General features: G+C 41.4%; 1 protein-coding gene across 1 annotated transcript in view; it reads right to left on the bottom strand.

Moving 5' to 3' along the window:
- The window catches only part of LOC108243767 (SH3 and cysteine-rich domain-containing protein 2), a 30,486-nt gene that overhangs the window by 6,483 nt on the left and 1,261 nt on the right, over positions 1-22,742 (bottom strand). The window contains exons 2-8 of the mRNA XM_017429433.3: positions 11,388-11,736; positions 9,782-9,876; positions 7,066-7,150; positions 2,467-2,582; positions 1,121-1,190; positions 856-968; positions 679-767 (exon numbers count right to left, since the gene is read on the bottom strand). Coding sequence (XP_017284922.1) covers positions 679-767; positions 856-968; positions 1,121-1,190; positions 2,467-2,582; positions 7,066-7,150; positions 9,782-9,876; positions 11,388-11,736 — 917 coding nt within the window. The remainder of the gene's footprint in view (positions 1-678; positions 768-855; positions 969-1,120; positions 1,191-2,466; positions 2,583-7,065; positions 7,151-9,781; positions 9,877-11,387; positions 11,737-22,742) is intronic.

The following is a 22,742-nucleotide window of genomic DNA, read 5'->3' as shown; positions in this document are numbered from 1 at the left end:
TGTAGAGTTTTTCATCTTCTCCGGTCCAGAGAGAAGCACGTTTACCTTTCATTAGCTCACATACGTAGCACACACAAACACAGAGCACAGATGGCTCCTAACACTCCTAACGATCCCAGCGCTCTACCTCTGTGAAAGCTGTCCTCTAACCATCCATACGCCATCAAAAATACCCTCACATAAGATTTCCGCCCCTAATCTTCTTGTTTCATCCTTCATCTTATGGAGCTTTTTCTTTGATATTTGCACTTTGCTTCCCTGTGCCCATTTCTCCCATTCTTCCTTTACATATCCTTCAACCCTGTGTCATTTCCCTTTATGTCTATCCTCCCTTTCATCTCTCAATTGTTCATTGTCNAAAAAAACAATAATTTTCGCAATTTACCTGTTCAAACATTTTGCAATGTGTGCAGCAGAATGACTAATGAGCTGCCTGTGGGAGCTCAGCTCAGTCACTGCTTCTGTGAGAACGGTGATGGGATCTGAGTTTATAATTAGTTGTCCTTAAGGGCGCCCCGGCGTTGTCCTCTGCAGACGGCGAGAACATTTCATCCTGCAGGAACGACTGCCGGGGCAAATCACAGGGATGGACTAAACACAGCCTAAAGCAGCGTGTGATTACACAAACACACACACAGGGATATAAAACTGGTTTTATGTCTGTTTGACTTTACTCACTGTAGTTCCAGGTCGTTCTGTTCCTGAGGCAGAAACTTGTAGAGCGCTACGTAGGTGTGGATGGAGTGGACTTCAATGCGTTTGGGCACCTGGACACAACGAGATTCAGATAATGAGGCAAAAAAAAAACAGACATTAAAACTAAAACAACAAAAGATGACTTTCACAGAGTGGTACCTTTGCACACGTGTCCTCTGCAGGAATCTGAGCTTGCTCACTGCTCTGGTCTTCCTCTGTCTCTTTAATCTCTTCCTCTGGAACTGGGGGTTCTGGAAGGATTGGTGGGTTTTCTAAAAGATGGAAGCAGGAAGAAAGACCCTCATGATCATGCAATTAGCAGCGTTTTACAGGCAGTCACATTGAATTGCTCTCACTCCGGCAGTCGTGCACATGTAAACACAGCACAAGCGTAGACAACACACATGCACGCAGCAGCCTTTACCCCCCGTCTCCTGAGTTATCTCCTCCTCCATGCTGCACTGTCTCTGCTGCCTCTCCTCACCTCCCTCCCCCTTTAAAAAGGAAATAGAGGAAACAGTAAAATGTTAGCACCAGGCTGTCGAAAAGGATGCAATTTGTTTTTGCTCTGCCAACATTTGATTGCTTTGTCGTCACGGTAAAAAGACAAAATTTCCAGATTTGTGTTGATATCTGATCTGTTTGGGTTAAAGACAAAGATATTTTGAATACCGGGCTGCCACTAAGCCAAGCAGCTGCAGCTTATATTAAACATAATGTTATAGAGCTCTTTAAGCTCAGTTTGATCATATTATTTATTTTACGCACAGATGATTGGGACCCTCAGAGGTGTTACAGATTAGTCTTGCTGTCTAACTTGTGAAAAATGACAAACTACTGCTTTAAATTGAAGTATTTCTTTCTTATTAAGGGTGCCAATGCATAAGCATTAAAGTGCCTTTTTCATTACATACTTTTTTACTAGCATGCACCCAAGCTTCAGTAGACATCAGTTATATTTTAGCTGAAAATATTCCCTTTAAAACCAGAAATGACAGGTCTTTTTAACTGGTCGTATCTCCTACATAAAACGCTGCAGAAACATAAAGTTTCCCACGTGCAGCACGGAGTCTTCTGTCGCTCAGAGTTCAAGAATTATTAAGAACCGACTTTTAGTTTTTCACGCAGCAGCTGTTTGTTTCGGCCTTATGTTTTTCAGTCCGCCTCTCATAAACTTGGCAGTCAGGGAGTGACAGACACAGGCGTGTGGTTCCCATGGTGTCCACGATGAGTCACCGGCAGCAGCTTTAACAATTGTTTTGATTTTGATTCTCTTTACACTTCTTGTACAGTTCTTACATGAAAATATAGGCTTTTTTTTCCCCCTGATTTAGATTATAAAAATGTTATGTATTAATGAGGGGCTGTAGTTCCATTTGCACCCTACCATTTAGCTAATTATAGCTAAACCAGCAGGTGATGTCCCATTATGTGATGAAAGAAGGATCAAACACAGGACTGAGCAGACAGATAATAAATCTAAAACCTTTAAGATAACACAATCAACGATGCTGCAGAAATTGGAAATTCAAGAATTAAACTCCAAACTAAACCAGACACAGCATGAAAACAAAGCTGGAGGACAAAACATCCTGAATATATGGTCAATGTCAGCTATCAGGCATAAAAATAAATAATAGTCAATTTTATGCCATTCTAACTAGTAAAGTTGTTCGTGGCCGATGAGTAAGTTTTGTCAAATTATACTTTATGTCTGAAACACACGTTCAGCTGTCCTCTACACACATCCACAGGGTAACGATGTCGTACCAAGCTGCGTGTTGGTGATTCTGACAAACTGCCAAAACTGGAACGGCTCATCTGTGCCAAGGACGTCCCGTAGCGCAAGGCAGCATACACAGGGTCTACACGCCTCCGCTCAGCCTCTGAAACCACACACACACACACACACACGTACATAAATTATTAATTAACTCCTAGCTTTTGCTCCAGACACACTGCAATTAGGACAACACGCTGAGATAACGCTGTACATCATAACTATTGTTCCTGAGCAAATCTGATGGAACACGTCTAAATATAACTGGTGTAAAGCAGTCAGTCCTGAACCAAAGTGACCCACTTTAGTTCTGAACAGGTACAGCAGCCGAAAGTTAAGAAGACATCAAGACGTTCTAAAAACTCTGCAACTTCTCACTCAGTTTACCAGCTGAGATGAATCTGGAGCTGTAGTTTACTTTAAAGAGAATACAAGATGAAATTTAAACTATGGAAATCCTTTTTCAAATCCTCCATTGCTACATTTCATGTAGTCTGCAGTACTCGGCGCTATCACAGCATTTCTGCAGCTGGGACTTAAATTTTCTGCTCCATTTTTCCATCCAGCTCAACGCAAGCTGAATGGAGGGCAGAGCGATTTTTCTGCAGGGTCGGCTGTGCAAGTGTGTGGCTTTGCAGGATGAAGGCGCAATGATTTGCAATTTCATTACAAAGTTAGCTCCTCTGTGCTCCAAAATCGTCAGAATTCATACAAACTGAAACTCTGCCACAGGACTAACATCAGTGGAGAAGTTAGAAATAAACATCGCTCCTCTGCTTTATGCAAATTCTTATCTTTTAAGAAGGCGTAAGACCTTCAGGTTTAATTTTCAAAGCACTGAAGAACTGAATGTTTCTGCAATGATTTCAGCCTCGGCTTTGTAACTTTGTCACTAGTCTGATTTATTTTCCTTCTGCAGCCTCACCTTGACCCAGCTTGTTCTTGTCGAAACAGAAAAATAGATTCTGTGTTTGAGAGGAACGCTAATTAAATTTTACCACAACAAGATTTTAAGACTGCTTGGAACATCAGCTGTTCCGTGCTCTTCTCTTCCAGCTAATAAACTCTCATCTAATAAGTAAGATGTAATATCAGTGTAGAAATGTTGCCAAAAGGAAACTATTAGGAGATTACAGCATCTCATAGAAAAACAGTGAGGTCAACTAGTGGCCCCTGGGCCATAGAGAGTACACAAGCTCATCCCTTCTGGTCCACAAAGTATTAAATGATTAAGAAATTACTCAAAATTTGTTGTAGCCCAACTCAGAAAGGTTTAATGTAACATAGATTTAGGTGATCACTTTGACAGTTTCAGCTGCAGTACAATCCTCTTCCATCGAAAATGGTGGTATCAAAGATAAAGCAGACAACAAAAAGACCAGAGAAGAAGAAGAAAAACAAGACGGATGCTTGTTTTGAGAAAATACTGTGTGAGGAAACTCGCTGCTATCAACATCTGGATAATTTATCACTCAGGAGACAAAAACAGTGTCAAACTGCTGGTGACAAATCACCTAAACTTTGTTTCCTTTTCTTGCCTTTCGAATAGACGGTTAACAAATCAGCGCCTATTTGCCGCCTGTGGCTGTAGCGTAAACCGTAGACTCCTGTGTGGAACGCTGTGGTCCAGCTGAAACTATGAGCATGAGGAAACAGCTGCCTACACGGTCGGGAAAAAGCTCAAACCACTATTTTAACAACTTTAACCAATCAGAGCACGAGCCCAAGATCAGCAGCAGGAGAACGGCTCAGTGATGTTTGTTTTTCTTGCAGCTAAATACAGATGTTTAATTGGCATCCACAACTAGGTTTAGGCCTCTACAAAACTCATTTTTTGAAAACACTGACTATCTGAATCCTCTGTATTGAAAACTGAACTCTTGAATTTGTAAAAAATATAAAAATAAAAAGCTGCAACAGGAGCTGCCAAGCTAAGTTAATGAGTTCAAGAGATTAGCCTGAAGTTAACGACATTAGCATCAATTAGCTGAGCAGTGATTAGCAGAGGTACGTTGGAGAGTTTTCTGTGAGGATGTTCTGCGTTTGGAGCAGAAGCATCCTGCAGACGTGTTAATAATTGCCTCGTGTTTGTGCGCACCCTCAGATGAAAGTAAAACCAATCATTTTTTAACGATTCGCTGATTTTGGTGCTTTTCTTCAAACAATAAAGTCACAACAAAAACTTCTCAATCAAAAGAGGAAAAAGCCGAAACTTGCTTCACACATCCGAAAAACAAAACCGCATGACAAATGATATTTATAAATAATTAAATAATTATCAGACACGTGGCTAATCACAGATGACGCCCCACAGTGCATTGAAAAATCTGGCCCTTGAGCAAATCTTGTCAACAACCGCTGTCAGAAAAATTAGCATTAAACCCTGATGAGCTCTGTGTTTTACCAACACTTTAATTAAGAGGACACAGTGTAATGTCTGAGTGTGAGTTTGGCAGGTTGCTGGCTCAGCAGGACCCGGCAGAATCCCGGGCGTCATGGAGGTGATGATGGCGCTGTAGGTTAAATTGTATCCTGATGTATGAGCAGGACAAGGATGTGACAGCCCGAGATGCTAACCTTCAGCGAGCAAGGTGGAATTTATGAGAACATTTTATCATGTTCTTCTACAAGGAAAGCAAACCCTCATCCAGAGGAGATGGTGGGAAAAAGAATAAATTCCAATCCTATTAAAACCCCAGTTCTGAAAAAGTTGGGATGTTGTATAAAATGTAAACAGAATTCAATGATGTGCAAATTTCATGAACCAAAATTTTATTCTCAATGGAGAATAGGGAAGATAGCAATTGTTTAAATAAAGAATTTAAGGTTAAATTTTAATTTAATGTTAAGGAAATTTCACCATTTCTTGGAAAAAATAAGGCAACTGCATTAAACCCAGGTTCTGGTTCTGGTTCTGCTCAGGAACGCTTCCACGGATCATTGTCTGTAAACACAGCTCACCGTGCCGTCCACAGATGCTGCTTAAAGCTCTATAATAATAATAATAATAATACATTTTATTTCAAAGGCGCCTTTCTGGCACTCAAAGACACCGTACAAAGAACAAAATCAGCAGCAACAGAAAATAAAATGTAACAATCAAAAAAAGTAAATAAAGTAAATAAAAGTAAATAGATAAAACAAACAAGAAAAGACAATGTATCTATATAAAATCTATAAAAAATCAGGCAAACCAATTGTGTCAGGTGGAAAAAGCAGATCTAAAAAGGTGTGTTTTGAGTTCTGATTTGTATTGTGAGAATGACTTTATGTTTCTAATGTGAGGTGGTAACGAGTTCCAGAGTCGGGGAGCAGAGCGACTGAAGGCTCTGCTCCCCATGGTGGTGAGACGGGCGGAGGGGACAGTCAAAAGGATGGAGGAGGATGATCTGAGGGAGCGAGAGGGAATGGCAATATGAATAAGATTTGAAAGATATGGGGGGGAGAGATTGTAAAGGGCCTTGAAAGTGTACAGGAGAATTTTGTATTCTATGCGGAACTTGGTTGGCAGCCAGTGGAGTCTTTGCAGGACCGGAGTGATGTGATGAATGAATGGGGTTTTGGTGATGATGCGAGCAGCTGAGTTCTGGACCAGTTGGAGCTTATGAAGAGATTTGTGGGTGAGACCGAACAGAAGAGAGTTGCAATAGTCCAGGCGCGATGTAACCAGACAGTGAACAAGGATGGCAGTGGAATGGGGAGTAAGGGAAGGGCGGAGGCGGAGAAGGCAAAGAAGCCAGATGTAAACAGATGTGTTTCCTCTGGACCAAAGAGGAGAACTGTTCTGAGGTCAGACAGGTCCAAACCATCCAGCCTGCCTCTCTGATGGTATGGGGGTGCATTAGTGACACATCTGGAAAGGCACCATCAATGCAGAAAAGTATATGCAGGTTTTAGAACAACATACGGGTTTATGAGATTTGCAAACCATCCCATTCTGTTTTTATTTGCATTTTACCGAGCCTCCCAACTTCCTTGGAATTTGGGTTGTAGATTTTTAAGTAAAAAGAGAGAGCGTGCACCGTTCGGATTTAGCTTTCGGCAGCTTTACTTGACAAATGTTAAAAATTCATCATCTGTTCTAAACCTAATTGGGAGGATTTTCAGTGAAATACAACTGCCTCTCAGGAGAGAGCTGGTTAGAGCTCATGCTAATCATAAATTAGGCAGCGTTTCAGTGTTTATGAAGATTTTAAACATGCAAAATGTGGTGCCTGACATTAAACTTCTCCGGCGCAAATTATAAACAGAGATTAAAAAGCATAAACATCAGGGCTTATAAATATTTATTCACATACTTTCTGGGTGCAGACCGTCCACTGCGCTCCGAGAGGAGCTGAATTTGTTCTTCCTCTTTATCTGGTTTTTTTTTTCCCCCTGCTTCATGCTCCTTGGTTGTCAGACGAGAGGGAGGCACTTCTGGTTTTGTTACGGTACAAACACGGGCACACAAAAATCTAAAAATAAACCAAATAACTAGACAGAGCAACGTCACAGAACAGAAGCGCACAGACGTAAACAAACCAAGGCACACACACACACACACTCACACACACACACACGCTCACAGGTGCGCAGAGAGTGCTCACCTTGGCTTGGCTGGACTTCCTTGACGACAGCCAATTGGTCATTGACGAGCATCGGCGAGCTGAAGTTTCGCTTGAATGCTCCAGACTAATGGAGGAGAGCAGAAAGCAGAATGACTTTTTCAGCTTCCATTACTTCCTGTATATAGACTGAGCCCACAGGAAAATGGATCTGACTGCGTGGTGATTTTAGGACCTTAATGGAGTTGTATGAAAATTACTGACTCAGAAACGCATTGAGTCAAAGATGACATGCGAGTTCATTCAGAGCAGGCGAAGAGCTCGTTTCTGAAGGAAACTGTCGGCCATCTTTGCTGTTTGAACAATGAATTCACTCAACCACTTCCACGTGAGCACATGGCTCAGCTACAGGCACGGTCAAACGATTCTGTGTGTGTGTGGGTCTCTGTAATTGTAACTTCACACTGAATTAAGCACAGTTAAGTGTTTCAGCAGAGATCAGTTTGTCTCTGTCTTCACTTGCAAATCAGCTGCTGAGGAAGGGAATCAAAAGCAACAGAAGGTACCTTCAGTTAATAACAGGACTGCAGAGATCTAAGCTGATTTATTTCACCTTTCATTGCCCTTTTCAATCCCTCTCTGTTTGTGCAAAGCTGTCAAACTGCACTGAGCTGTCATCAACACGGGGCTCTTAAAATTTTCCAAGTTGCTCTCTGAAGGTCTCGTCTCCTGCTGCATGCTAATGCCTCCTGCCCTGCTCCAGAGGATAAACAGAAAACACGGTCGGAAATCACTCATAATCTGGAGACTTTCAGTGTCTTTGGGAAACAGCAACTCTATTTCCTGTGAAGCTTTGTAAATTTGCTAAGACCGCCACTCAGTTTTCCTTAAGCAAGAAAGGAATATAATAGTGATACCAGTGCTTGTTATTCTTTTGTAGGTGGTTTATCTGGATTTAGGACACAAAATACAGTATTTTCTGCACAACAGGGCGCACTGGATTACAAGACGCACTGCCAGTGAAGGATCCATTGTCAAACTTTTGTCATATAAAAAGCGCACCGGACTATAAGACGCATCGTGCACCCTCTAATTTTTGTAACTTTGCTCCGCGCTCCATTCAAAATGGACAATTTGGGTGCTCTAGCAGGGCTGGTTCACCTGTATCGGCGTTTATATGATCCCTCTATGAGAGATCCCAAAGATAATCAAACGGTTCAAAACTCACAGAAGGATACGGTACCGACGTCAGCGTCAAATATAAACGCCTCCACCGCCATGCACGACTATAACTGAGCCTTAATGCTGCGAGCGCCGCGGCTTTGTAGTTTACCAAAGTCGTACTAAAACATCATGACTTCTTACATATAAAAGGCGCTCCATTATAAGGCACACTGTCGTTTTTTGAGAAAATAAAAAGGCTTTAAATGTGTCCTATAGTCCGGAAAATACGGTAATTGAAGGTTTAGTCTACTCCTACAGCAGGTCCTTTTTTCTGCTGCTAAAATCTGATATACAGAATGAGTTCTGCATTTGGACCTCATTTCTTGGCTGTGTTTTGTGCTAATTTATGGATAAAGCTCGGTTGTTCATGACTTAAAATAAAACAACATCAATCATTGTGAAAATGTTGCAGAAATGTTGTTGCCGTTTGGCTTGGTCACAGGCATGTTGGCCAAACTTGGCACAAAGTCCTAGCCGAGGTATCAGCTGATTCTGAGAGCTCACGTCTCATTGGAAAATAAATTTGGCTCCTGTTCTGCTCAGACTGCTGCTGGCTTTCGGCCATTCCAAACACTGAACGGGGAGGTTTTGGTGAAGCCGTACAAAACAGCACAAACTCAACTCAACCTTATTTATAAGGCTCTTTTTCAAATGAAACCCAAAGTGTCTAACAGGACAAAGGTGGAAGAGCATTAAAGAAAAACAATAGCCTAAAATAGTCATAAAATAATGAAGTGGCAAGATTAACAGGAAGTCTTGTCTTGTTTTAGAGGGTGAAGCTGAAAGCTGGGAGCAGGGAGTTCAAGTAACAAGGAGCTCTTTTAAATAAGACAATGCCAGGATGTTATACTTTCTGGGTAATTAGAAGGATCTTAAAATAAGTTCTGAACTTTTAAAAGGCAGTCAGTGTGATGAAGAGGAAGATTTTAGGGAAAGAATTCGGACACCGGGCTAAAATGGCATCACAAGCATCAAGCGTACGTCACAAAAGCAGGAGGCAGCTCCTCAGCATCACTTTGGGATAAGAAAATATTTCAAACATGAAAAAATTCAACTTTGACACTGTTTAATGTAAGAACTAGTGATTCCTAGGTTTCTCACAGTAGCAGTAGATGCCTTAAAAGTGTTGATAGGGTTGGATACTGAGTCTTTTGAGTTGTTTGGGGCCAAAACCTAAGTTTCTTTTTATTCCAGAGAAGGAACATTGAGGTTATCCGTGTTTTTATGTCATCTAAACAGAAACTGATCAGCGACATCGGGATTTATTTGTAAAAGTAGAGTTGGATGTCATTGGCGAACAGGAACGGGAAGATTTGTTGTTCATTTGTTGTTTATTTTCCAATTTCCAGAAGTATTTTGTTCATTTGTTATCAATGAAATTAGAAGGTTAATAAAAACAGCAAACAGAAAAAAGCATATGCCTCGGTTTGTTTTGAAGGGAACAGAAAGCGCTTCTAAATTTTGTTTTTACTTAAAATAGAGACTTTAAATAAAGCCAAGCAAACTAAGTATTCATCCAATTCGGTGCATGTACCTTCCCATGACACGGCTGCTGTGACAGTTCTGAGGTGCACCACAGGTGAGCAGCCATCTTGCAGGTTTTACACCGCAGAGCTTGTTTGGAGTTTCCTGCAGGGAGGGACAGAGGCGACATAACACAGACGTTTAGCTGCAAATATTAAAGGAAAAAGGCACAGTCTGGCTGCATGCATGATAATAATAATAAAAAAAAAAACAGTCCAAAGAAAAATAAAGTAGCCTTCAGATCCCAGAAACGGGTTTCTGTCTTCTCAGGTAATCAGGCTCTGTCTCTGTTTTTTTTTTCTTTTTTCTTTTCAAACCCACTGAGCGGGCTGCGATGACACTAACAGCTTCATAATCAACAGCTGCTCGTCTGAGAAAACAAAAAAAAAAACTCACAAGATTGAAACCCACCTGGAGATATTTCCATCATAATCGATTTGGCAGTGATTCATCAAGCTTTTTGTGCTTTTAAATTAAACTGTTGAAGGGATAAAATCCTCCTTAGCATCCAGATGTTTTCCCCTAATTTGTTTTGTGATGAAATAACCGCCATTTATTGCGCCTTTAATGATGAAGAGGCCGAGACCCTATTTATCCTCCAAACCAAACTGATTTCTGAATTTGTCATGGAATGAAGAAAAACATCAACAAGCCACTTATGTATCAGGGGGGGGGGGAGAAAAAAATCAGAAGGCTTAAAGAAAAGGCAGTATTTATTTTAAAGAGGAAAACTGATTCTACTTAATCAGCCTAACAGGGAGAAAGAGGCTCGTCTTTATTTGAGGACCGCTGATGAGCACAACCAGAGCGAGGTGATGCATTACATAAATAAACCCCACAATGCATGCAAAATAACATCACAGACGCAAACACAAGGGAGCAGGTTGGAAACTGTAATCAGTCACACTGACAGGAAGCAGATTTAGCAGAAATACTAGCGGCTATTAGCTCACAGAAGCAGCAAATTGGGGATAAAAACAGTCACAATTCTGCACTAAAGCTGCACCGACGAAATAAGGTCCAATTTTAAGCAAATGCGTCTTGAAGAGTGTAACTTTAAACAAACAGTTGGACACTTTGATGACACTTTTACTTTCTGATGGAGCGTCTTGTTCAGAAGTTTTACAGATTTAAGGCAGATAACAAAAGACTGGCTTAATTCATGTCTTAAGGTTTTAATACGCTAATTTATGTGAGACTTTGTCAGTCTGACGGCTTATTTATAATGAACTTGATGCAAAACCTCGACCCAACTCACTCTTAAGGCTGAATGTCCCACTGGTATTTCTAAAAATGGCAGCAAGTATAAAAATAAAATGTATTTCTGCCTCTGGTGCTTGAATTTGTGCACTCATTATGTCAAACTTGAAGTTATAATGTTCTTGTTTTACTTTAGATACTAACTTTAACATCGGGGTGACAGCTGGGAGGCTTAGTTAACATTATTATTATTATTTTTATTAATATTATTATACATTTAAGGCTGGCCCTCGTAGAGTCTGCTCATTTTGTTGGTGACAAGGAGTTCTGGTGATTGTTTTTGCTTCACAGTTTCTTTAAAATGATTGTTCGTTGGCCCCAGATAACGCAAAGTAAACCCATCCTGAGCGCCTTACCCACTATCATGTGCTTGCAGTGTTGGCAGTTGGTGGGCTTTCGAAAGACGTGGTCCTGGAAGCAGTGGTTGATCTGAGTCCGGCCCGGCTTGGCGGGCAGAGACGGGGAGAGGCTGAGGGACGGGGAGTGGGAGGAGATGGACAGGTTGGGGCTGAGGGACGGCGAAATGGACGGCGAGCGCTCGCCCACCAGAGGGGAGCCGGGCGGCAGAGGGGGGGACGGCGGCGGCGGGTCGGTGATGAAGTCTGGGGGCAGGCGGGCGTCGCTGTAGGACCGCTGGAAGAAGTTCTCCACGCTCTTACTGCGCATCATGGTCTTGAAGGACAGGGAGCGTTTTAGTCTCTGGAGCTGCGCACATGGACAGAGACAGAGAAGAAGAAGGTACACAAAGTATAAACACTAGATAACCAAGAGGTAATAAATGTTCAATGCACCCCCAGGACATAATAAGCAATAACATGGCATCCATAAACAAAGCACTCAGCTGTACACCACGGGGTAAAGGGTGACGCATGAAACGCAATACTGCCTCAAAAGGAAGCATCATATTTATAACGAAGCGACCAAGTTCCCTTTACCCCTCTGCCTGCGACCCGTGGTTAAACACGATAAGCCTTCCTGCTTTGTGACCACCTGCTGTTAAACGAAGAGCCTCGCTGTGCGTGAATGAGATTTCTTTGGTGGTGATCACAAAAAAACAATAAAACAAGAATTCACACGGTCTTATCATGTTTTAACAGCATGGGATTTCTAATCTGACAGCTCCTGCTTGTTTGCCCAATAAAACTCTGTTTAGCACATCTGCGTTATTAAAGATGGACGAAGCATCTCTGCCTTAAAGACAAAATGTTTGCTTTTTGGGGAGCTGCCATGTTGTATTTCTGGACGTCTTACAGACGTGGCGTGGGTCTTTGCCGGGTTTATTCCTATTTCCTAAAAAACTCTGACTTTTAAACTCTGTTCATCTGCTGTAGATAGTTTTCAGACCTGATTCTTTAGTCCTCCAGCCGTCAATGTTCCTCATTTTTAACCACGCGTTGCACAATATGCTGTCAAAAGGCTAACTAATAGCTAAAAGTAGGACAAAGAGACAAAAAAATAGTGCAAGTCTGAAAAAAGAACAATCTTTTGAAAGAACTGAAGTGATCTCAATAAAGGTAGATATTTTAAAAGCTTTAAAACTTACAAATAAAATCAAATTTATAGCACCAATCTCCTTAATGAACTGAACAGTTTGATATATGGAGGGCTAAAATGGCACAAAGTCTGCAGAAGTGGATATATTTTACAGTAAAAGAAAAAAAAATACAAGAAAACTATTTTGTGAACACAATAATTAGCTGCTGCTGCATTTGTAAAGCCCCCAAAATAACCAGAAAACCAAAGATCCCTGTGTAAGCTGCAGCTGGCTGGCATTGATTGTCTGGATAAATGTATATTTCCAGACATTTGCCTGCAGCTCTGTGTCCGTGTTATGATGCCAGGCAGCCATTTGTTACCCTGACATGCTGTTTCAGTGTGTGAGGACTCGGTGATGTCGCAGAGGAGTAATGGCTCAGCGCAGACAGACGGGAGGACAAATAATCAGCAGACCGCAGACTCCCTGTGTGCACATGCTCCGTCAGCCTGCCTGTCCGCTCTCGTTCCAAACACAATCACTTTACAGGGACATGTTGTTTACAGCTCAGCGTGTCTGGCGATGAGATATGAAGACAGTTTGTCTATTTAAGAGCACGAGTCTCTGTGTGAGCGACACGCCGAGGCCGAGTCAGAGAAACAAAAGAGCGTGACTGCAGCCGCACACTCCGTATGCTTCGTGCATAACTCCATTTGTGAAATTTGACTTCATTAGATTACGCTGATAAATACTCGGGATGCTGAGGACTGTTCGAGACTCGTGTTTTCTGCTTCTGGGTCTTCTTTAAGATAAAACCGACTTCGCCTCATAAATATTTAAATCAAGCAAAACATCTGCAAGAGTCTTTCTCTCTGGTAAAATATTTTGGATTCCTGACTGAAAGCAACACTGTTACAAGCCACCGTTCATCTGTCACTTTGTCCACTTTAAAGAAAACAAAAATGGCTACAACCCAGTCATTCAGCCAACATATCACCAACATATACTCTGAGCTTTAACAAACTGCACAAAATCTGTTTTAAGTCAAAATATGTCATGAACCACTGGATGGATTTGAATGAAACTTTCAGAAAGTAATCAGTGGATGTACATCTAGAGCTCATTAGTGTTTGGAGTCAATCCAACTCAAGATGGTCGCAATATCTAACTGACGTGTGGTTATAACTGAGCTAAAAGCTATTGCATGAAAAGCAGCGGGCGATATGCATTTCTTCAAGAAATGCTAAGCCTTTAATTTTTAATATGAGTTTGATGAATGTTTAAACCTTCATTTCAGTGCAATAATCGATCCATTCATCTATTTTCTTTTGCCGCTTTTTCCCTTCAGGGTCGCAGGTGAGCTGGTTCCTATCTCCAGCGGTCATTGTGCGAGTAAAATTGATCTAGATGAACCTAATTTTATCACAGTTTAAGTTCATTCTTTTGATATTTAAAAGCAAAACTGCGTTAAACAGTTTCATTTTGTTTTTTGTTTTTTTCGGATTTGTTTGCAGTGCACTGCTTGAGCCAAGCTCACAGTCAGAGCAGCTGAGTGGCGGCATAACAGCTCCGGTTACAGCACATGTCTCAATTACTGTCAGCTGTAAAAAGCCTTCCCGTTAGCCTCCATCTGAGCATTAGCTGAGAGCATCGTCCTGCGGAGTCAAAGCCAGGGTGACCTGACGCTCGATGGGAGGCATCGGTGCACACTTGTGCACCGTCTCACATGAATCTCTGTGACAGGTGAGAGGCTGACACGGAAGGGGAGTCAGAGTTACAGACTATTGTACTAATAATGCAAATATTTTCAAAACGACTGCCAAATTCAGCACGACGATCAGAGGGAGTGAATTTATCTGATGACACGTCGACACACTGCGGGAAAATCTTTTAACACACAAAACAGAAAGTGGTGCTTTTTGACTGAAAGACTTTTTACAGCCAAGTGACTTTATGGTACTTTCGTATTAAGGCGAGACCCCGTGCATATCTTTAACACGGTGTATGGTCAGAGAGGAGGAGCCGTGGATGACACAAGGAAGTGGCTCAACCTTTTCAGCCTCTGACCCACAAAATAACTGTTTCCCCCACTGTTAGGCCAAAATACTTTCCACCTCTTCCTCCTCCGTCGCCTTGTAGTGCTACGTTTTCTGTGTTCAACCCAAGCGGGACTGGGTTTCTCAATCATTTCCTGCTCATGAGGTTGGCATCCTGCCTACACTTTGGGTTGATTCGGGTTTCCTGAGGTATCCTTTAGTTATGCTGCTCACTCTGCTGTCTCTCTCTCATTGTCTTATCTTCCTGTAGAAGCTAATTTTTCTGTCTTATTCCTGTCCTCTCTTACTCCAGCTGGTAGATGCAGATGGCTGAACATCCTGAGCCTGGTTCTGGTTCTGGTTCTGGTTCTGCAGGAGGTTTCTTCCTGTTAAAAGGAAGTTGTTCCTTTCCGCTGTCACCAGTGTGCTGCTCAGGATGGGAGATGAGCTGAAGTGAAGATTCAACTCAATCTGCTAGAAAACTTTTACTTCTTTATTCTTCTTTTTCTTACAGTTGTTCCCTTTTCAGGGGATCTAACCCTATCCTCCATCTAACTCTGTCCTCACTCCAACTCCCTCCATGTCCTCTCTAACTGCATCCATATGTCTCCTCTTTGTCTCTAACATCCTTCTGTCCCTCCTCTGGACATGTCCAAACCATCTCAGTCTCTCTAACTTTATCTCCCAGTCCTTCAACCTGTGCTGGACCTCTGATGACCTCATTCCTAATCCTGTCCATCCTCGTCCCTCCCAAGGAGAACCTCAACATCTTCAGTTCTGCCACTTCCTGTTCTGTCTCCTGTCTTTTTGTCTCCAAACCGTCCAACATGGCTGCTCTCACCACTGCTTTATAAACCTTTCCTTTGACCTTTGCTGCCACGCTTTTGTCACAAATCTCTCCTGAAACTTTTCTCCAGCCACTCCATCCTGCCTGGACTCTCTTCTTCACCTCTTTACCACACTCCCAGTTTTCCTGGAAAGTGGACTGTCCTCATACATGTCCTGTACCAGTCTAACACACTTCTTCAACTCCAGATGTCCTCATACAACATCACGGCTCCTCCCTCGGCACCCTGTCTTATGCTTTTTTACTAATTGGCATTTTATAATGTTCTGTATGTGAAGGTTTTGTATTATAATAGGAATGAACTGACTGTAACTGCATTTTAATCTGGATCTGAATTAGATTTATGTCCCTTAGATTACTTTTGTTGTGGATTAGTGCTATATAAATAAATTGAATTGACTTGAATTCTTTAAAACTGATTACACGAGGTGTTCATTTTGTTCCCTAAATGTCTACAACTTAATTGTAAAAATTCCCCTCTGTGCTGTCAAGTGCTTCAGAGCTTGGAGGAAAAACAAACCACCTCTAGTTAATCCAGTTATAAATGGCATTAAATTATAAAACAAAGTGCACGTTATGTAGGCTGTAACATTAACTTTAACCAGCAGCATCAACGTTCGCTTCACGCTCGACGTCATCGTGTCTGACCTCGTTCTAAAAGAGGATATTTCAGCCTTAAGAAGGCTAACTGTGGTGTAAATGTGCTGTGAAAGACACAGTCTACCAAACTCACACAATTCTAGGTCATCAGTGGAATAAGTGGTTTCAGAGGAAATTATCACCCTCAAGTGCATGGAGTATTTAAAGGTACACCTATTTACACCCCCGCCGTGATGCTTCTGCGGTTCTTATTTCAAAGACAGACACAAAAAGAGAAAAAATAACAATGATTTTACAAATGTTTCACGTATAATTCTTTCGTGTAAAATGTGCAAAAAGCCTGCCTTGACAAGAAGAGTGGGTGGAGCACTTCTATGTTCTAAAATTTATTATGCACGGCTGGCAGGATGGCAGATTCCTGCTATGAATATGAGATAAGAAACACATAATCACAGGCTCCTTCCAGCGTTCTTCTCCATCACACGTGCTTGTACACACACAATCAGGCATGCTTTTTCACACAGAAACACACACACACACACCCTCTGTTTCTGCCTCAAGGACTGTTTAATGAAGGAGAAACTCTGTATCTGCTCTGCTCTTGTAGCTCGGAGGCCAAAAACACACCTTTCTCTGTAACATCACGTCAAAAAGCCATCACAACACCAAAGGTGTTACCGTTAATTAATATGGACCTTGACCCACTTTACCTGCAACAATCGTTGCTTTGGATATGACATTTTTGTGCATTTTTGAAGTTCTGCTCCACACTCAGTGTAAACAAATCTGCAGGAATCCACATGGAAGCTTGATGAACCTATTTTAGGCTGATCGTAGTCTATGACGGGAAATAAATAGCCTATGGTAACACTGGACAAACAAAGAATCTCAGAGAAGACATTTAGGTGGAAACATGAAAGCAAATCTGCTGCTAAACGCAAAAGAAAAGAGAAAGAATGAGTAAGATAACTGGCGAGAATAAATATCTGGGATCAAACAGGGCGACGGAGACAGAAATCTAGTAATTTACCATTTCAGCCCATCTTCTGCATGCTTTACTCAACAAATCTGAGTGGAAATATGTACCAATGCATCAAAACGGTTCTTCCATGGATGTCGTCATTGCTGACCTGTTTTCTGTCACTTTGGCCATTTCCGTAGGTAAAAAAACACTTTTAACGACACTGTAACGAGTACCTTTAACATTAACCTGCTAACTGTCTGAATATCCGTTGAACCAGTTTATTCTGACCCGCTGATGTTGCAACAAACTTTAAAACGCGTCGACGCAGCATGCAAAAATGTGAAAAAAAGTTCTGCACATGAAACAATCTCCCTGACACTTGTATCCCGTGCACATCAGTCCAATCAGTGTCGCACGCCATTCATCCGAGCAGAGAGTGAAGTGACGGTTAATGAGGCGTGAAGTGTGTTTGATTCAGAGGCAAACCTTGTGGCTCAGAAACAGTAGCTATGTGTGTGTGGGTTACAGGTGGGTCATTAGTAACACTTCAGCCGACTCGTTGCTGATTGAAAGTAAACAATCTGCAAGATAGATCTGTTTCATTGTTACAAATGAGGAGGATTTTTTTTATCCAGCCCTCATTTATGCCAATGTCTCCTCTTTAAATGGGTAAAGGGAGACTTTCAGAAAGTTTATGGATTTTCTCAGAACTATCAGGTTTACGCACACATTTCTGGTCCCCAGAGCGAACAAATAGATCTAATTCAATTTCTCTGGAAGCTCCATGACGTTTGTGGTTTTTAATGGCTCAACAACTTTTTAATGGATGGAAGGCCTTTTAAATTCCCCATGGGGTGAATTTGTTGTTGGGGTAATGTTGTAACTTTGTAATTAGTGCCAGCAATAGCTTAAACTGCACTTTGAGTTTTTGACCTTCCTTCTGCTAAACCAGGGGTTCACCCCTGCAGCTGTGGGGCCAGATGTGGCTCTCTGTAGCTTTGATCAAAACGAATCATGTTTACGTCCTTAATCATGAGAGATTAAACACAGATTTGCAGTCTCTGTCCAGTTTTATGCAATATGCAAATAACATTTCTGTGACAGAATAATCACACGTTGATCAAAACAAAAATCCTTCAGAAATTACACATTTTTTAACACATTAGAAGCAAATTACTGAGGGGGAAAAAACACAAAATTACTAAATAAAGGTCAGAAAACTAAAGTGCTCTACAAGGATATGATGAGTTGTAACAAGTTTGCCTTCAATAAAAGATTTAAATAAAATAAATCAGGGTTCTGCCTTTATTAGAGCAAATTCTGTAAGTTATAATTAAATATCAACAATGTCACAAACTGACCTAATTTTTATGCTTGTGCTAATAATTTGTTAATACTCTACATGTTTTATTATTCTAAAGCAGGGCACTTAATCATTTTCCTTAATAGGTTTATAAAGTACAATGTTTAAATTATATTTAATACGTTTTTTTTCCTTTTCAGAACAGTTCATCCTTTTCCTTTGTCCTAACTCTTACAAATACAGTTAAACTATCTATAGTTTGACATTTAAAGAGTTGTGTTATCTTTATTTCAAGCTTCAAAAAGACTAATTTTATTTAACAGATGAGGCAAAAATGGCTTTTTTTATTGTAAGGTTCATAAGGTTTGAGAATTTATTCTTTCCTCCTCTAGATTTGTCCTGGACACTATTTTTTTCCAGTTGACTTAAAGATTAAAACAAAATTAAATGCACTGTTGTCGAAGCTTTCAGAGCCAGAAAAAGAAAGAAAGTGATAAAAGTCAGCATTAAAAGAACGGAAGAAAGTAGAAAATCTGCATACATAACCTGATGAACCAATGTTCTTTTAATTCTGCTTCATTTCACACTTCAAATTTCTGTTTCCCCTCACAGGTTGATGAGATTTACGAATAAAAACACAAATGTTACTTTTACAGTTCTGATTTTGTTTCATTTTACACTTTAAACTCCCTCTTTTTCTCACTGGTGGATTTAGGAATAAAACCCTCAAATTTAGGGTTAGAAAAAGGTTGAGGTTTGCAGTCCTATCTTAGAATTAAACCCAACATTAGAAAAAAAAAGGAAATCTTTGATTTACTTTGTGACATTGGACACTAGAGTCAAATTAATGCAATTAAATGAAAGGTTTCTTGTTTCGTAAATTCTTCTAAAATCAGGGTGAGAGAGACTAATTTCTAGATAAGTTGGTAAAGTAAACTAAGATACTCTGGGCTGCGACTGTTGGAGACATGTTGGCGTCTCTAAATGGTGATAAAACAGGAGATTTTTCAGCTGCGGTCTCACTGATTTCTGAGTGTTTGTGACTCGCTTTGCTTCCACCCAGGCAGCCAGAGCGAGCTGCAGCTTCAGCCTCTGTCGGCGTCCTTATCACAAACCAAAGCAGCAGAGAAGAAGCTCTTATCCCACATTATTGCCATATAATTATCTAAATGTGCAAAGAAAAGAAAGGCAGACTTAGAAAGCCAAGTTTGCAAAGCTGAGTGGAGGATTTATTTCGCCTTTAACATCCGTAGACACATATTGTCAGTAATAAATGTGGTAAAAAGCTCATATCGTGGCCGCTAGACAAACAAACAGTTACTCCATCTGACAAAGTCTTTTTGAGCCAAGGTTTAAGCAGCTCGCTGGAGGCCGACGGCGCCATTTTTCACACCTGGTTAATCAGGACATCTGTAACTTTTACCTCAATCATTCTGACGTTGCAGCGTCTTGTTGCCTTTAAGTTCGGTTTATTTAATTAATACATTTATTCTTGTGTGAAGGCATGTAAGGTCATTAAGTTGATCAAGTCTAAATTAAAATTTCTTGTAAAACCTCAGTGCACATTAAGCCTTACTGTAAAACGTTAGAGGTTCACATTTCTTTGGTTGTAAGCAAAATTCAAAAAAGGGTTTTTGACCTTATCCAGAATTCAGGTTTGGAGCTTTGCTATAGTTAATATATCAGTTAATATAATCAAAGTCAGCAAGAACAACTTGTTGGCAAGAGGTTTTGAACAGGAACTCACAATAAAATCCCCATATTTATCTCTTCAGCTCTCCTGCTGATAACGGATCGATGTCCTAACTGTTTGTAATTAATATTTCAGTTCTAACCAGCTTTTTGCAGCCATTTTCCATGTTTATAAGGGAGCACCTCATGTGCAAAACAGCTAGACTTGGCTACAAGCTGCATGAATTAGGACTACATGTGATTTGAATGTGGAGGTGCTACAAATATTCACACTGAGAATGGCAGCCATGTTTCATCACTCAGCTGTGTGTGTGTGTGCTGAAGGGCTCAGTGTGAGCTAAAAGAGACTGAACAAATAATTCAGAGTGGACGCGTGGATAATTTGTGGTGTTGTCATTGCTCAGTGGGCGAGCAGGAAAAAAAATGGGCCACTCAGCCTAAAAATGTCAAGAAGACTGCTTTGGTTTTGCGGTCATGTGCTCGCAAATCGCCGCGTGTGAAGAGAGTAGGTTTACCTGTGCGCCCGACAAAGAGCGACGCTGGCTGCTGCGATCACATTTCTGCTCACATTTCTGCCCACATTTCTGCCAAGCTTGGCAATAAACCACATGTGGTTGTTGGAAGCTGCGGAGAAAGTTAATGCTCCCTCTCCTCTTTTGGCAGCCTTTTCATCAGTCCTTGATGGGGTTCTTTTTTTTCCTGACATCCATGTATACAGAGATTCACTGCTGGTGGATCTGTTACCAAAGTGAGTCATTGCCTCTCTCTGCTTGTCTTTGCTGTCAAATTAAAACATCATCTGATTAAATTCCTTTAAAATTAACACCTTTAGCGACGGACCTGAGGAAGTATTTAACCCGCAGGTCAAATTCACCCAAAGTTACAAGAGCTTCTCTACCTCTCTTCGTCTCTCTCTCTTTTCAGGGCTTCAGGAAGGTTAAAGCAGACATGTCTTCTGAGACCACACCTGAGCAAAGTGTTTTCTACAAGTAGACTCATTTATTGCCATACATCCATTCAAAAGTACATGAAGGCTGTAGGTTAATGTGAAATGTCTTCCAAATTAAACACCAGGGGTGTCCAATCCTGGTCCTGGAGGGCCACCATCCTGCAGGTTTTATTTGTTTCTCTGCTCCAACACACCTGATTTGAATCAGTGTGTGATTAACAGGCTTCTGCAGAACATGAAGAGGTGATTTAATCACTGAATCAGGTGTGTTGGAGCAGGGAAACAAGGAAAACATGCAGGATAGTGGCCCTCAAGAACCAGAATTGGAGACCCCTGCCTTAAAGGATTGCATGTCGCCTGCTGCCTTTCATGCCAGATGTTTAAACTAAAATCATCTTATGCTGAGAAGGGCTGTTTTGGTCAAACCTTAGCCTGATCTCATGTGATATTGTGACTTCTCATGAGATGGGATGAGGATGACTCTCAGCTGCCAATTTTAGCTCAATATCTGTAAAACTGGCTTAGTCAAAGCCCCTTTTTGTGTTTGATAGGGTCCCTTGGCTGTGGTGTCCAATTGGTTATCCAGCTACACACCCATTTATTACATTCTGATAGTTTCATTGAAATCTGCTCACTGGTTGATGAGATATTTAACACTACAGACAAACAAACACACACAGATATGGCCACAAAACATTATCGCCTCTTGCCTCTGGCGGCGGGTGATAGCAAAGCCCTGGAATTCAAGCAGGGCAGCCTCCCATTGATCAGAATCCCAGGTGCAGATAACCACACGGGTGACTTTGTTAAACAGGCTGTAACGTGGTTATCAGCCAGGGAAGCCAGTGATTCCTGTAAATGCCAATCAGTCCCGCCTGCCACAGAATCACTCCTGATTTTCTTTGGTCCCAGCTGCCGAGGAGAGCGGAGCCGGGCTGGACCGCCCCGGAGTGGAAGGCCCGTAAGATAGCTGGCAACGACGTGGACTCCTGACAGAGGAGGACATCAAATATTTAGCAGCAGCACAGAGGCAGACGGCCTGTGAAGTGTCTGACTGTGCTGCGGAGGAGTGTGGCTGCGCTCCAAACGTGCGGCCCGCTTTGTTTGTGCGTGGGCAGCACGAAGAGGCATGAGGCGGAGACAAAGACTTCACTCAAGGAGAAGTTGTGGATGAAGCGGACTAATGAAACCAGCGTGCTGCGATTAGAACCGAAAATCTTTGTTTATACAACTGAGTCAACAAATCAAACGAATTCACAAGGACAATTTGGGAGCATGTGAGGCTCAGACAGAAAGAAGAGGACAGTAACACAATCTGCTTCAGCAGCAGTACATATTACAGACCGCTACGTACTCAGTACTTACAGGGTACTTACTGAGTACTTACTTACAGGGTACATTCCAGCTGACACTAAAGATACTTATGGGGTAAAATACTTTTATAGTTTAATGTCCCATTTTTTTACGCGAAGGGGCGGGACTTAAAAATTGCACTTCAGCCAACCACCAGGGGGCACTTATCCTTTGTGGCTTCAACTTCAGGTTTCCGGTTCTGTGTTTAGTTGTAACAAAAGGCGATAAGTTAATTCGGACAAGATTACTGAGCCAATCAGTAGTCCAGGTGTGGACAGGAACCAAACTGGATCACTGACGTTGTAAAACAACAACAACAGTTAAAAAATTCCTAAAAGTTACTTGCATAATATTCAACCATTAGCTTATCAGTCAAGTCAGAATTAAGCTCTGTTTCTCCAAAACTGAGGTGATTCCAAAAGCTTTCTACAGCAGGTAAGACGTTACTTGTTTATAACCTTTCCAAAGAAGTCCGCCTCAAAAGATTGTGAAC

This window comes from Kryptolebias marmoratus, linkage group LG12, assembly GCF_001649575.2.
Source record: "Kryptolebias marmoratus isolate JLee-2015 linkage group LG12, ASM164957v2, whole genome shotgun sequence".
Taxonomy (NCBI): Eukaryota; Metazoa; Chordata; class Actinopteri; order Cyprinodontiformes; family Rivulidae; genus Kryptolebias; species Kryptolebias marmoratus.
Note: the sequence above shows the minus strand (reverse complement) of the source record. Positions and strands in the feature narration are given on the sequence as shown.